Raw genomic sequence first — 14309 nt, forward strand, 5'->3', positions numbered from 1 at the left:
CTACTAAAATGTCCGGGATTTGGTTTTGCTTTCATTTTCTAAGCTATTGTATTTTTTTTTTGCGCACAGCCGCGAGAGCGAGAGAGACATTAAATAATTATTTCTTTAATCTAAACGACTCCAAAAAACTTTACCAAATACTAGGAGAGGACGAAATTAAATCTAAATTGACTGAAACAGGTCTAGAAACAGGTCATTAACTTATTTGTCTTATTTAAAATAAGTTTTATTCCTGTAATTATTATAATTTATCAAACATATTGTCTGTTTTTATTCCTTTTTCTGTGGTTTAATTCCTATTTGCTGTATATTGTATTAATTTGATGATGTCAATATATTACATATTTTATTTAACATCTAAAATGCTTGGCCAATACTATACAAAATGTTATGCCAATAAAGCAACCTAAATTTGAATGAGTGATACAGAGAAGCAGATTTGACCTGTCAGTAGGTGCATGGCTCCTGAATAGCATAAAAGAGAAATAGTGAATTTTTATTTTTATTTTAACATATCTAAAAGAAAACATTTTAACCTGATAATCCCAAAAATAGTGTTAAAAATCAAATTATGTTTTGTTTGTCTTATATAGTTAACAATTTATGCAATGTGGGTAAAAGGTGAGTTTCAATCCAGCTACCACCGCAAGTATATTTCAAACCTGTGGTAAGCACTGAACACGCAATGTACTGTGGGCAATATCAGCGGTTAAAGTATGGAAGGTTCTACACTTAAAATTTTAACCATCTGGAAACCTTTGGCATACTCTTTTCAACAAACTACGATTCTGGACATACTAATTCTATTTTCAAATACTATTTAGGATGAATAGTATGCTAATTGGGACACTGCAAGTGTCTGCGCTTCTTCAATGCAAAATTTAAGTAAAATGCATCTGCAACATATTTCCTTCCATATTTGTGTGTGTGTGTGTGTGTGTGTGTGTGTGTGTGTGTGTGTGTGTGTGTGTTTTACCAGTGTGCCACTCTCTCCTCCAGCTCTTTCAGCAGGTCTTTGTTGAGTTCGTATAGCTGAGGCAGATAGTACAAGATCTGGTTCAACACTTTCTCCTCCACCAATGGTTTCCCGCTCGCACGAGTCGCCTTCGCAACTGCATCCCGGAAATCCTGACAGAAATAGAGATGTTAGCTAGTAACTAAATACAGGATGCAGCAACAAAACAAACACCACTAGACAAGATGAGTTATAGTGACAAACACATGCTTGCATCCACAAACTCCAACGATGACTTCATTTACAAGCATTTAAACAAAAGTTGTTCTCAATATTTTTGTGCTAAATCTTTTACAGTATAGGTAACGCCATCATCTATGAACAGTAGTCAACAAATGCAACCAAAGCAAAAATAAACATACTGAAGAGCATGAATAAGTCCATCTATAGCACAGGCCATATACAGCTACAACAGGAAGCAGAGAGAACATTTCTCTCATTACTCATACATGCACATACACAAACAAACACACTAGGGCTGCACAATATACAGTTTCAACATCAGTATTGCAATGTGATTGTGTAAGATTTCAAGCTAATTTAAACCATTTGGACACACAGAACAAAATAAAAGTGTGGAGATTCAACAAATAATAATTTAATTTAATTATTTCTACAATAAAAACTATAGTCCTAAGACTTTTTTTCCTAAGAGGTTTTAGGCTTTTGAGGAAAGGTAATGATGTAGGGCTGCATGAAAAAATGGACATTGTGATATTTTATAGTTCTGCTATATATATTGCGATATTGATATGATTTCACAATATGACTTAAGTAAATGTTTGGGAAGAATTTACAATTTTAAATTGATTTACATGATTTTGTAGGAGAGAATATGTCTGCATAAAATATCCTATATAAATATATAAGTATACAACTCGATTTATACAACAGTTCTGTCTGGTTCTCAAATCTGATTAGCTGATAGCCATGTGATATTCTGCAATATCAGAACTCCTACAGCCTCTTTACCCTTTGTGTATTACTCCGCCCACATACAACCAGTAAGAAGCAGACACTAGAGATCTAAAGTTTAAAAGATGCACACTCAAAAATAATATCACAACTCTGTATTTAATCAAAGAAACATGATGGAACCTTGGGTAATTAATCAATACGAAGTGCAGTTAAAGTTTTTTTTTTTTAGAAAACAAGTTTATGTTCAATATGACCCCCTCCAGACACTCAAGTGACATTAACCCAGCACTCTCTGTAGGATCCAGTACATAACAGTTTGAATAGCTGCAGTTATTCCTTCTTTTAGTTTCTTAATGTTAGCTGGTAAAGGTGGTTGAAACCATATCTTTAACATACTCCTATAGAAAAAAAATAAATAAATCAGGGGGGGTAATGAGCTGCCTGGAAGATCCATTGCTTTAGGTACGCTTTCATTTAAATAGGCACGGACAGATAAGTGCCAATGGGGTGGTCCCATTTGACGTGCTTCTTCTGTCTTTATCGAGCTGAGGGAACAGCCAATTCTTTCCAGATAGGTTTGCGCAGATACAGTTGCCCCTTCGAGTAAACAACCAAATGACACTTCAGAGCTTCCTTCAATCGACATCAGAAAGAGTTTTGCTCATCTTTTCTTCTGTGCAGAGTTCTCGATTGAAGTAGTGGTATTCTTTTTGAATCACCCTGTATATATGTATAATTATAATTGATATATAAATTATATATAATTTAAGCACAGATAAAAAATAAATAAACAGTGCTTTATAGTTTTTGGTGGAATATTACAAAATCGAGGTACAAAAATTCAATTATCAAATCTAAAATAACGCTGTACAGTTTTTTTGATAAATATTTAAGCACAATTAATCTTTGTTAAAGTGGCAAATACTGACTACTGTATATAGTGTTATTTACATTTGGTTATTGAATTTCTCTACCTCAATACAGTTAAGCTCTCCAGAAAACCATAAAGCACTGCTTATTTCTTTAGTATATTTGGTTTATTGTATTAATTTATGCTTCTAATTTGTTTAATACTGTATATTATAAGCAGAAGCACCCCGTCAATGTAAAGTCATCAATTCTTCCTAAATATAGTTAATTAAATCATCTTCAGAAATTATATTAAAAGTGTAATATATATCGCAGAAAAACAAAATATCGCAATGTCAGTTTTTTTCCTACATAGTGCAGCATTCTTGGCGCACACACTCTCACAAACTCACACACGCACACACACATGCATGTGTTTAGGACAGCTGTTCGGGGTCACGGCCAAACAAGTGGGTTACAGGGAGGGTGGGTGTAATTTCTTTCCGAAAACTCTCTCTGTGTGTTGATCTCTTATTCCTTTACCCCAGCCTCTGTGGAAAAGCTCTTCCTCTCGTCTTTCCTCTGCTGTCTCCTGTCTGATTACAGTCTCTCCTTTTCTGAATATCCCTCTAGTCCTTTCTATTAGTCACTATATATATTTGTGGCAATTACTTGTATTCTTTTTATGGCAATTATGTTTAAGCTCTAAAGGCTGGGTTATAAAGCAATTAATGATAATATCTATTCTAAAGATTTCCCTTAAAAAAATTCTAAAACATGTTTAATATTAGGGGTGTAACGAATCATGGGTGATTCATTAAAACTCGCAGTTCAGAACACACGTAACCAGCGGATTAATACATTTTTTTTTTACTTGTAGATTAAATAAATTTGTAACTAATCACAGAGAGATCACTCCTCGCATCAATCAAATCACATGTATAAAAGCATTTAGGCTTTCATGTAAATACATAATGATGATGGAAGAAGTTGTGGTGGGTTATTCGGGATGTGGTGGGTTTCTTAGGTTATTAAAGGTGTTTTCTGTCACTACTTGTTTAGCCTGCATTAATGCATTCATTTAAAGCTACATGATTAATCATTAAAAGATTGGGATCTCAACAACCACACAACATACATTATAAATGATAGTGATCTGCATATGTTTAATATTCGTTCGAATCACTTTTGAAAATGCAAAAATAGAATTAGTCTTAAGTTTACAAACAACAAATAACACAGAAGTACTGGGATAACAGTTTAGATATAACCAGTGATGTTTACGGTAAAGATTAAAATCACCATCATATGCATTTAACTTGGCTATAATAAATATTTGTAGGCAGCAATTATATTATTTAACCAACAAAAATATTCCACTGAATAATTATTTAAAAAATATCCATCTAGCAACGAAACATGAAGTTTTATGATTGAATAACTAAATCGTTAATTGAAAAAGTGACAAAAAAAATAAATAGGAGTTGTACAAATTATAATGTTAGATATCTACATTTAGCGTTATCAGCAACAGTAATAGTTACATTGAATTTTTCATTGTACTGAATATTTTACAAGTTATTTTTATTAAGCTGATTATTTCATCATTTTATTTTTAACAAAATTACAGCTTTGTCGTCTCCTCTTTTTGGCTGTTCCGAAAAATTATCCAATCTGTGACTAAAAAAAACATAATGTGATCGAACCATGAAAATTGTGATCAGTTTGTGACCACTATTTAGTATAATGTCCGAACAACACATGACTCAATGCTGTGACGTGATAAAAGGCATCTTTTCCATGTTAAAGAAACTGTTAACTGAAAGGCATTTTTTATCTTAGTGTTAGTATATTAGTCCTAAAGATATCGATAAGCTAGTGTGGTCTAAAACAGAGGCAAAATTTGCATTAAGAAGATCCAAAGATTGCGCCTAAATGACAATTTTTTGACACCTCCTCTTCAGATCTTCATCGAAGCTTTTGACCAATTTAATACTCTCTAGCATTCGGCATGACCCTCCCTCTTCGAGACAATTCTCATTTGCTTTTAAATTGATGAACTTGAGCCCAACCTCTCACTGGCAGAGCTGTGGTAAAAACACTATTGACTGTTTTTTTAAAAGGGGGGGAGCTACCTTATGTTCTGCTCTGTCTTCGTGTTTCAGTTGAGATTATATCAAACACTGAATAAAAAAATTGCACATTTCAAAGCACTTCATGCTACTTTTAAAGGAAGTTTCTGTCCTAACCATCTAATACACTTAAAACTGTACAAATTCATTGCATTTAGTGCAGTAATTCATCTTAAATTGTACATATCCACTGCACATATACATTAGTAATTATGCTCATATCTATCGGCATACTTCTAATTAATAATAGCAACCTGTACATATAATAATCTATTGTAAATCTCTGTTCATAGTTAATACAAACTGCATATAATGTCTATAGTGCATCCATCTGTAAATATCACACATAGTTTTTCTATAATTGCATTTTATAACTTATACCAATATCCTGCACTTGCTGCTATTGCACTTCTGTTTAGACACAAACTGCATTTCATTACCTTGTACTTGTACATGTGCAATGATAATAAAGTTGAATTTAACCTAATCTACTATGACAATGATTATTTTAGGTTACATTTATTGCCAGCAGATCAGATCGTTATTAATATAGAGAATAATAAAGCATACCTTTAGTTTAAATATGAACACCAGAACTGTGAACTAAGTGCAAACCAACAATACGAGGCACTCAGTATGTACTTAGAATAATGAAAATGAGATTTATTATTTATTAATTAGATTGTAAACATGTCATTCAGAATGTCTGTGGTATTTACATGCTTCTATCATGTTGCGTCTGGTGTGGATATCAGCTGAAACTAAGGTGTTATTGGTTATTAGTAAATTGCAGGTCAAAAATTCCATATTGGTGCACCCCTTAAGACATTTTTGCTATTATTAGCCTATTAACCTTTTAAAAGCCTTGCCTCATTGATGTCTATTGCATGTTTTTAGTTTCTTACCAAAAAAAAATAAAGAAAGAAACTGTTTTATGCTATTAACATAACGCAAATATCAAACAAATATAATAATACAAATATCTGAACTTGTAGTATAAAACAAATATCTGATCTTATACTGACTCAAGAACATTTCAAAGTCAATGGCTTGTTTTAAATGTATGCAAGTGTTGCACATGTTTAGTCATGATAACACACTTCCATACAGCATGCAGCTACTCATTAAAATCCAAAAATAAACCAACAGATGTGTCTGTTTCCCTCTATGATCCTGCTGCAACCATGAGAATCAAAATATATTCCAGAATGCATTCATGTGAAATGCATAAAAACACACAAACAATATGACTGGAGATACACTTCCACTCTAAACATTAACATTGCTCTGATGCAAACGTAGAGCCAGTGAAAACAGTGATGACTTACGATGTGAAGTAACTTCAGGACATCCACAAATCTGGAAAGATGCACAAACAAACAATTAAAACATAAATTCATCCAAATATTGCCCCTTAACCCCTCGGCTTTCCCCAGCATTTTGGTGTCCACATCGTCCCTTGCTTAAAAAGACCTGAATGACCTGAAAGTTTGAATAATGTAGTTTTTGGTCCAGATATTTTTCAGTGTAATTTAATCTGCATTTTATTAATATTAATGTAGGTATGTTTAAATTATTTTAAAAGTATATCTATACACATTTAGACATTTAAATTTCTATATATTGTTTAACTAAACAAGACATTTGTTCATGTAAACGAGCTGAAAAAGGGCACAAACAAGTACCGAACTTGACAATTTTGTTGATTTTCATTTAAATATTTAAAGACATTCAGATATTTAGATTTAAATAAAAATAAATAAATTAGGCAAATGAATAATTAATAAAAGCTAATTTTATTTCATAATTATTTGTTTAAAAATGTATATTATGTGCTATGTATTTGAATAGAAATCAGAATTGTATTTGAATAGAAATCAAAATGTATTTGAATAGAAATCAGAAGTTAGATATTTTTCAACAGATTTTTTTTACATTAACAAAAACTCATAAGATTTATTTATTTATTTATTTGTTTGTTTGTTTTTGAGAAATAATATAAAGGAAAGGAAGATGGTAAAATCAGTACATATAAACTACCAAATATGAATAACAACATTCTTAATGAAATGTATATCTAAAAAGGCTTGTGTTATTATTTGTCCTTTCAAACATCATGGAACATTAGTACTTACACTTTCTCTGAGCTCATGATCTCCATAGCGATGTGGACCACCTTGTTCCTCTTCGCCCGTTCTACCTCCTGAAGATACACATTAAAATTCTGTTAAAACGTTAGACCATTTAAACAATATAAGCTAAAGTGCCATTAACTTACACATTTGCTACATCCAACCATGACTTGAAACAATATACAGCCACATGGCAAAACAAATGCCCTAATTCTCTGTGTACATGAGTGTGGGATGTTTTGGGCTGGTGAAAGGTTGTGGTCTTTATTTGGATCAGGGTCTAAGCACAAGGACAAAGTTTGACTGAAAGCACCCCCTGTTTCTAAAATCGGGGTGTGTCTGGGAGTCTCTCTGGATTATCTCGAGACAGAAAGTCTGCTGGACACACCTTACCAATTCTGTACAAAGATGTTCTTTCTTTTAAAGCTTCTCTTCAAATAAAGATGAAAACATGATGACATCTCAACATATTTAAAAGGCACCCAAAAATGGAAATCATCATAGCCTCAAAAAAAGTCCCTGCTTCCACCTGATATTACAGGGACATGAAACCCTTGACTAAAGTTTTGTAAAGATTTTACAGTACCTCATAAAAGTCTCGTCGTCAATCCCAGTGGTAATAGCAAAAAGTAATAATGTGACTTCTAGTTGATCCATTTGAAAAAGTGTCAGAAAGTTTATTTTTCCAAATAATTATCTGTTGAACTGCATCCCAATCATCACAAATACATCAGTAGGCCTATTGGAACCCACATGGACCCAAGATTCTCACCGAAATCAGTCAAGTTTGGTGAAGGGAAAAAAAATCATGACTTGGATTTACATTCAGTATGGGGGTGTGCGAGAGATCTGCAGAGTTGATGGCAACATCAACAGCATGATGTATCAAGACATTTGTGCTCCCCACTCCACCTCATGCTGTGGCCAGCCCAGAAACCAGATATGAACCTTATTGAAGATCAATCCAAAAAATCTTGATAAACTTTGGGGGTCCTGCAAGAACGCTTTCTATGCCATTTCAGATGACTTTATTAATAAGTTGTTATACACAATATTATTTCTTTTTTAAACGCAACATGACTTTATATTCTGTACTCTGTTAAGTGATAAGACTTTTGTCTAAGCAAAGTCTGACCCTACTGTCCTAACTGAATAATTAATCATCAAGGCATGATCCTATTTTATTTTAGTAAAATAAGCATAATCTAGAGGACTTTGTCTTTCCTATAAGCCACTTCTGATACCAAATGATCAACTAGAAGTTAAGTTATTATTTGTTGTTGCCTAGGTAGTGTGTGTTTGTTAAACACAGGGAATCTGCAGATGTCAGCAAGTCAAATTTAAGACTTTAAGCCCTTTTTAGGAGCATTATAAATGACATTTCTAAAAAATTAAATTAAGTCAAATTGAGTTATTTCTAAGCCACATATTTTTTAAAAGATTTGTCAAAACAAGCAAATTCTGTTTTTTTTTTAAATATAACTTCTCTTTTTAAAAAATGTAAAAGTTTAAAAACTATTATGAACTAAATGTATGCACCACAGTCAGTCCAGGTCAGTGTCCTCACCAGGTAGCTAATAAATACATGAAGAACATTTTTAAAGAAATATTATTGTAAGCATGATAACTAAACCATATTAGTAAACCGAGTTAATAAATAAAACTTTTGTTAAACGTTTAGATATGTTTTGCTGGTTATTGGATGGCTGTTAGCCTGATTGGAAAAATAAGGCTGGTTTAAAATGAATTAGGGCCTACAGCACAATATTTCAGTGAATTGAATATTTTTTATTGAAATTTAAGAAATCAAGTCTTTTTGAGACCCCGCAGGCACTCTGAAACATCAATTAGGACTTTAAGTTAGCATCTGTTAGCTTTAACTGTAGGGAGCAACTAATCGTATCTTTTGTTTTTAATATCTACATTGGGGCGAAGTCATTTTGGGCCACACTGACAGATACATTTTAAAAACTCTCCTCCCAGTCTCCAGCTTTGCCCTATCATGCCCAATCCCCTATCTTCTGTTCACTAAAGTCCCTTCAAGTCAAGTCATTTCACTCGACAGCCATGTTTGAAACACCTCTCAGGCAGTATGCTCGGGCATTCTGTTTGAATAGGGAAACATCAAATTCTCCAAAACTGCCAAGTTAACGATTAAACATTTGGACTCACCAATAAAATTAAACAACAACTGTCTCATAAGTTTAGTTTCTGAACGTTCAAATCAAACAAAATCAGCATTTCTTCAGGTTGCCCAAGCTAATGCGCATGTGCACTCGAAAGTAACGAGATCACGACACCAACCTCAGTCATAGCCATTCTACACATTATCGCCCTCTGGATAATGATCGCGCTGTTGAATCTCCTCCTTTGTTTACAAGTTTGTAGATGTTTGAGTAGTTGCTGCTGTCATGTGATGTGTGTTTGACAGGACAGACTGTAACTCACATTAGTTTCATACAGATTACAAAACCAGAAAACTTTTGTTTTCAAGTGTACTTAGTTCATTTAAGTACAGATTTCAAGCTTTATGTGAATATATTTTTTATGTCTGGGAAGCAAGCATTTGCTGAGATTCCAGTATGTTTGGTGAACACATAAAAGCACAAGTTTGGTCTGGTCTGAGCTTCTCTCACGGAGAGTCATCAGTCTATAGTGATCGATGATTGGCTCCTGTATTAATAAATGGGGCTTCATTCGCCATATTGACCCCAACCCTTTTCCCTATTCAAAAATATACGAGTGGCACGTCTTGTGTATTCTGTAGTATTTGTGCTCACAGCTTTCTACACACATATATGTTGCATTTAAAAAAAGGTCTGAAGTAGACTTGAACTGAAAGAGTGTGGTTTCATGACCAAGCAGTCAGTCAGTCTAGACACAATAAAGGGTCATCAACTGCACTATAAAAACATTGTGTAAGTTTCAGAAATCGAATTCAATTTGCCAAAATAGAAAATGTAGTGCTATTTTTTTATGTAATAGTGGCTCTAAAGTCTTCCCACTGCTTATATATTACTGGCTTTAGATTAGCTGTGGCCACTTATTCATAATATTGCATGTAAATAATGAGAGGCAAATGCAGGTCAACAGAAACCAAACAATGAAATGCATTGAAGATACCAAGTATTAACAAGTTGTGGAAAAACAGACTTTGCTTCTGGTGTCAAAGTAATGAAAAAGTGGAAGTTTACTTTATTTTACAGTGGATTTATTTATTTATTATGGATCCAAAGGCACAATTTGATGAAGGATTTTCATAAAATGAAAAGGCAATGCTTTGTCAGATATATTAGATCTTACAATAAAATTGCACCACACTAATGTAAGTAATTGTTTTTATTATATGTTCATTATTCATTGGTATTTTACTATTTTTATGTCAAGACAGTATATTGACAGGAAGCGTTTGAGATCAAGAGGGATGGGAAATGTCAGTGACTTGGGACTCAAACGTGCACACAGTGTAGTTTTTGATTCTCTTTTGGTAAATCCAATATCATCACATGTTCGGCAAGTAAGTGGAAATGAACTTTTGTGGGTGAAAGTGGTCAAGCTCAAAATGTTTTCGACTAAAGCTAACACTGGAAATAGCATTAATGAAAATGCAGTGTAATATCAGGTGTAAGTGGAGCCTTTGACTTTTGTTCTTCTTTCAAAATGCAAAAAAAGTCATTGTAATGAAACCTAACAGATTTTAGCTCCTGTTTGGATTGGTTTAGATCACTAAAGCATATTACAGGGCAGTTCATCTATTGTTGAGATTAACAGCAACTGAATTAAGATTCTCTCACACAAGTCTCTTGTTATTGTATCTTTCAGGTAACCATTTTTTGAACGAAAAGGTGACTGTTGCAGTTGACATTGCCTACTTGCCCACTTTGACCCGGGCTCGGACAGATGGGTAATTCCAGCAGAGTGCTCACAGCAGTTGCAAACTCGCCTTCATTACACACTCAGGCCAACAACAGCTGGATGTCCCTCCTGTGTAACAGCAGTTCTTCCTCTCCAATCTGAACTTCAGATTGTGAGTGTCGTGTTATTACTCTACACTGTCTGAAACTCACTGTCTTCTACTTAATAAATTGTGCTCTATGATATGATAGTAGAGGTAAACCTAAACTGGTCTTACAGTTCGGTTCGGTTACGATTATCATGTCATCGATTCGGTTCAATTCAATATCTCAGTGCATCGACGAAGCTTTCCATACACAGTGTAGTATTTTGGGGAGATGCTATGACAAGCTGTCTGTATGAACACAGACACACAGCCCCACACTGTCTCTCATTCACACACATACACAAACACAGACAGCACCAAACATCGCTTGGTAGCGATATTTTGAGTCCGCCCACTCCTGTCAAAATTGCACCAGAGTTATCGACCGTTGCCGCGATTTATTCTGAAATTCCCATGCCCCATGAAATCTGGTCGGTTCCCGCAACAATGCACAGGTACCAGCACACCTAACTGGCGCCTCCGCATAATAGGTACTTTTGTTAGTTTTTAAATTATTATTTTCAGTTTTGCTTGTCAAAAATCACACAATCAGCCCTGATCATGTTTCTTAAGATGACTTGGATTGAAGCACTTAATTCAAACTGTTTTATCTATAACTTTCTGAAGGGTCATTTTGGTTGACTGGACTTTCAACAAGAAAAAAAAATATCTTATTAGAATTAAAATACATTACAATAACTTCATTTGTGTTTGAAAAATAAGTGAAAGTTGTCATACAGATGTGAAATTTGAATTGAGGGGTTTATTTGCAATATTCAGCATGCAATAGTGCTTTTTTTTTTACATTAAATAGATATTTTTAGGAAAATTGATTTCCCCCACAAAAATGTGTCCTTGTTAAATATTTAGTTGTTTTCAAGAATTGTTTTAGAACTTCGGTCAGAAACAATATTCAGAGCACTGTTTGTAACAATATTGGGAGCAACGCATTACAAGTAATGTGAGTTACATGATAATATTACTTTTCTAAGGAACAAGTAAAGTAACGCATTACTTAAAAAGAATTAAGTAATAATATTTAAGTTACATTTTTAAAACTATAACGCAGGTTACTTTTTTAGATTATTTAATACGCTTTTAAAAAATTAATTGCTGAATTACAGTTAGGCTAACTTCTTTGAATCACCTTCAATGAGAGAATGAGCTCCCAGGGAACCCACAAAAACCAAGCTGGCAGAGCCTTACATGTCTGTGATGGAAGTTTTCTCATTATTTTGAACTCATGGAAGGGGACTATAGTCTTGATGGACAGTGATTTCACTGAACTAAGACAAAAATACAAAAGTATCAAACACATTCCTTTCAACTTTAATTAATTATATGGCATGTTTTTGTTCATTATCAACGCATTGCAACATTGTCACTGCACTTTGATTTGAGTCACTTTTTAATAGCTGCTAAAAGCCAAATAAATCTTAAACTTGTTACATTTGTTGCTAGGCGCTTTTATGAAAAAAAAATTTGCTAAGGTAGATGAAAATTGCTAAACCTAGCAACAAAATTGCTAAATTGGCAACAACGATTAAGGCCTAAATTAATTTAGCTATTTTTTTTTTCAAACAATTTGGTCATATTAATAGGCTTGTGGCTCTATTTTCAAAACAGTGTGTATTTCAATGTAATAACCTGCCTCATATAATTCAATTGTAGATGGATTATTGTAAAAAAAATAAATGTGTTTATAGGGTAAAGATTGAGTTGAAATTATTTCCTGTGCCAAAGGAAAGAACAATCACAGATGCTGTCGATAAAGCTGAAAACCTGGAACATTCCTCTAATTCCATGCCAGTGATTCAATCTATTTGATTGTGATGTTTGTTCTACTACTGTGTTGTTGTGCAGTACCTCTTTATCTTTTGAATGTCTCATGTCTTCTTTACTGGAGTCTGAGCTGTCACCGTCTTCCTCATTAGAGCTCAGTCCATCCTCTGATAGATCAGCACTCACTGAACATCTGCTGCCAGACAGGAAGAACCAAAATACAAACAATCAGACCAGTCACAGTGTTGGAGTTTGGATTACTTTCATTATTTTATCACATCAATTATTTTAGATAATTATTTTATCAATTATTTTATTTTTGCACGCACCCAACCAACCACCCACACAAACACACACAGTATATGGTATCTAGATCTGCACAATATATCGTTTCAGTATTGATGTCACAATGTGAGCATTTGCAAAAGTCACATTGCAGGATCTGCTTGTCAAGTAAGGATTAATTTTTGACCAGGAGCTTGTAGATTAATTGCAAACTTGACCTACTGTGGATTTAAAATTTATTAATTTAATTAGTTTTTTTTCTGTTAAACTTTTAAAGTGAGTTTAAAGCATTCAGGCACAAGAAACAATAGCATTTGGTGTAGAGCTGAACTATATTGGAAAAATCTGACATGATATTTTGTTTTGTTGGGATATAAATTGAGATATCAATATAATTTAATTAGATGATTTGAATAGCTCTATTTGGAAGAACTTCATGGACTAAAAATAATTAGATGGCAACAGCTGAAAGAAAATAGATGATTCACATTTGATGTCCAGACAAAAATACTTTAAACCGTATGAGGAGGAAATAGCTGATAAAAGAAACAAACCTAGAGCGGCATCAGCATGCCATTACTCTTATTTAATCAGTGCTATAGCTAAGCACCATGTACTGTGACACAAACTACAACAATAAAGATTGCCTAGACTGACATTGCAAAGTGGACTCAAACTATTTTAAGCCCTTTCAAATATTTAATTGAATGAAGCTGTTCAACAGATTGATCAAAAAGACTAGTAGTTTACCATGTTAAAATAAAGGGTTTGTTAAATAATTGCACAATCCTGCATAATATATAGTGTAGTTAAGCAGCATTTAAAGTGGAGTAGCTAATAGCTTAGCTCACTCCATTTTTCAAGTAGCTTGCCCAACACTGATTTTTAAATATTTGTGTCGAACTGCCATTAGGTTGAGTCAACTTAGTTTTTTTACAGTGTAGTTTAACATAGTTTTAACCTAGTTTATGTTATTCTGACACAAAGTAATCAACAGCAATCCTACTACATTATCCAAAAAAAGTATTAAATTAAAATAAAGTAATTGAAATTAATGGTGAATTTTAGGAGAATTTAGATATATTTTTACCATTGAGATGACCAAGAAAATGTGTCCCAATTGATTTGAATTCACCCTATATTGTTTTATTTTAAACTGATTTTATTTTGATAGTTTTCTTTGACCAATGCATGAA

General features: G+C 33.4%; 1 protein-coding gene across 7 annotated transcripts in view; it reads right to left on the bottom strand.

Moving 5' to 3' along the window:
- Positions 1 to 14309, bottom strand: part of fgd6 (FYVE, RhoGEF and PH domain containing 6) — a 50870-nt gene that overhangs the window by 23074 nt on the left and 13487 nt on the right. For 3 of the 7 annotated variants that reach the window (XM_073946088.1, XM_005164823.6, XM_073946089.1), the window contains 4 exons: positions 12913 to 13021; positions 7050 to 7117; positions 6243 to 6273; positions 977 to 1128 (listed from right to left, as the gene is read on the bottom strand). In XM_073946088.1, coding sequence (XP_073802189.1) covers positions 977 to 1128; positions 6243 to 6273; positions 7050 to 7117; positions 12913 to 13021 — 360 coding nt within the window. Of the gene's footprint in view, positions 1 to 976; positions 1129 to 6242; positions 6274 to 7049; positions 7118 to 12912; positions 13025 to 14309 lie in introns of all 7 variants that reach the window. The other 4 variants (XM_073946087.1, XM_005164822.6, XM_017355021.4 and 1 more) reach the window with 2 other exon arrangements.

Source organism: Danio rerio, chromosome 4 (genome assembly GCF_049306965.1).
Source record: "Danio rerio strain Tuebingen ecotype United States chromosome 4, GRCz12tu, whole genome shotgun sequence".
In the NCBI taxonomy this organism is placed as follows: domain Eukaryota; kingdom Metazoa; phylum Chordata; class Actinopteri; order Cypriniformes; family Danionidae; genus Danio; species Danio rerio.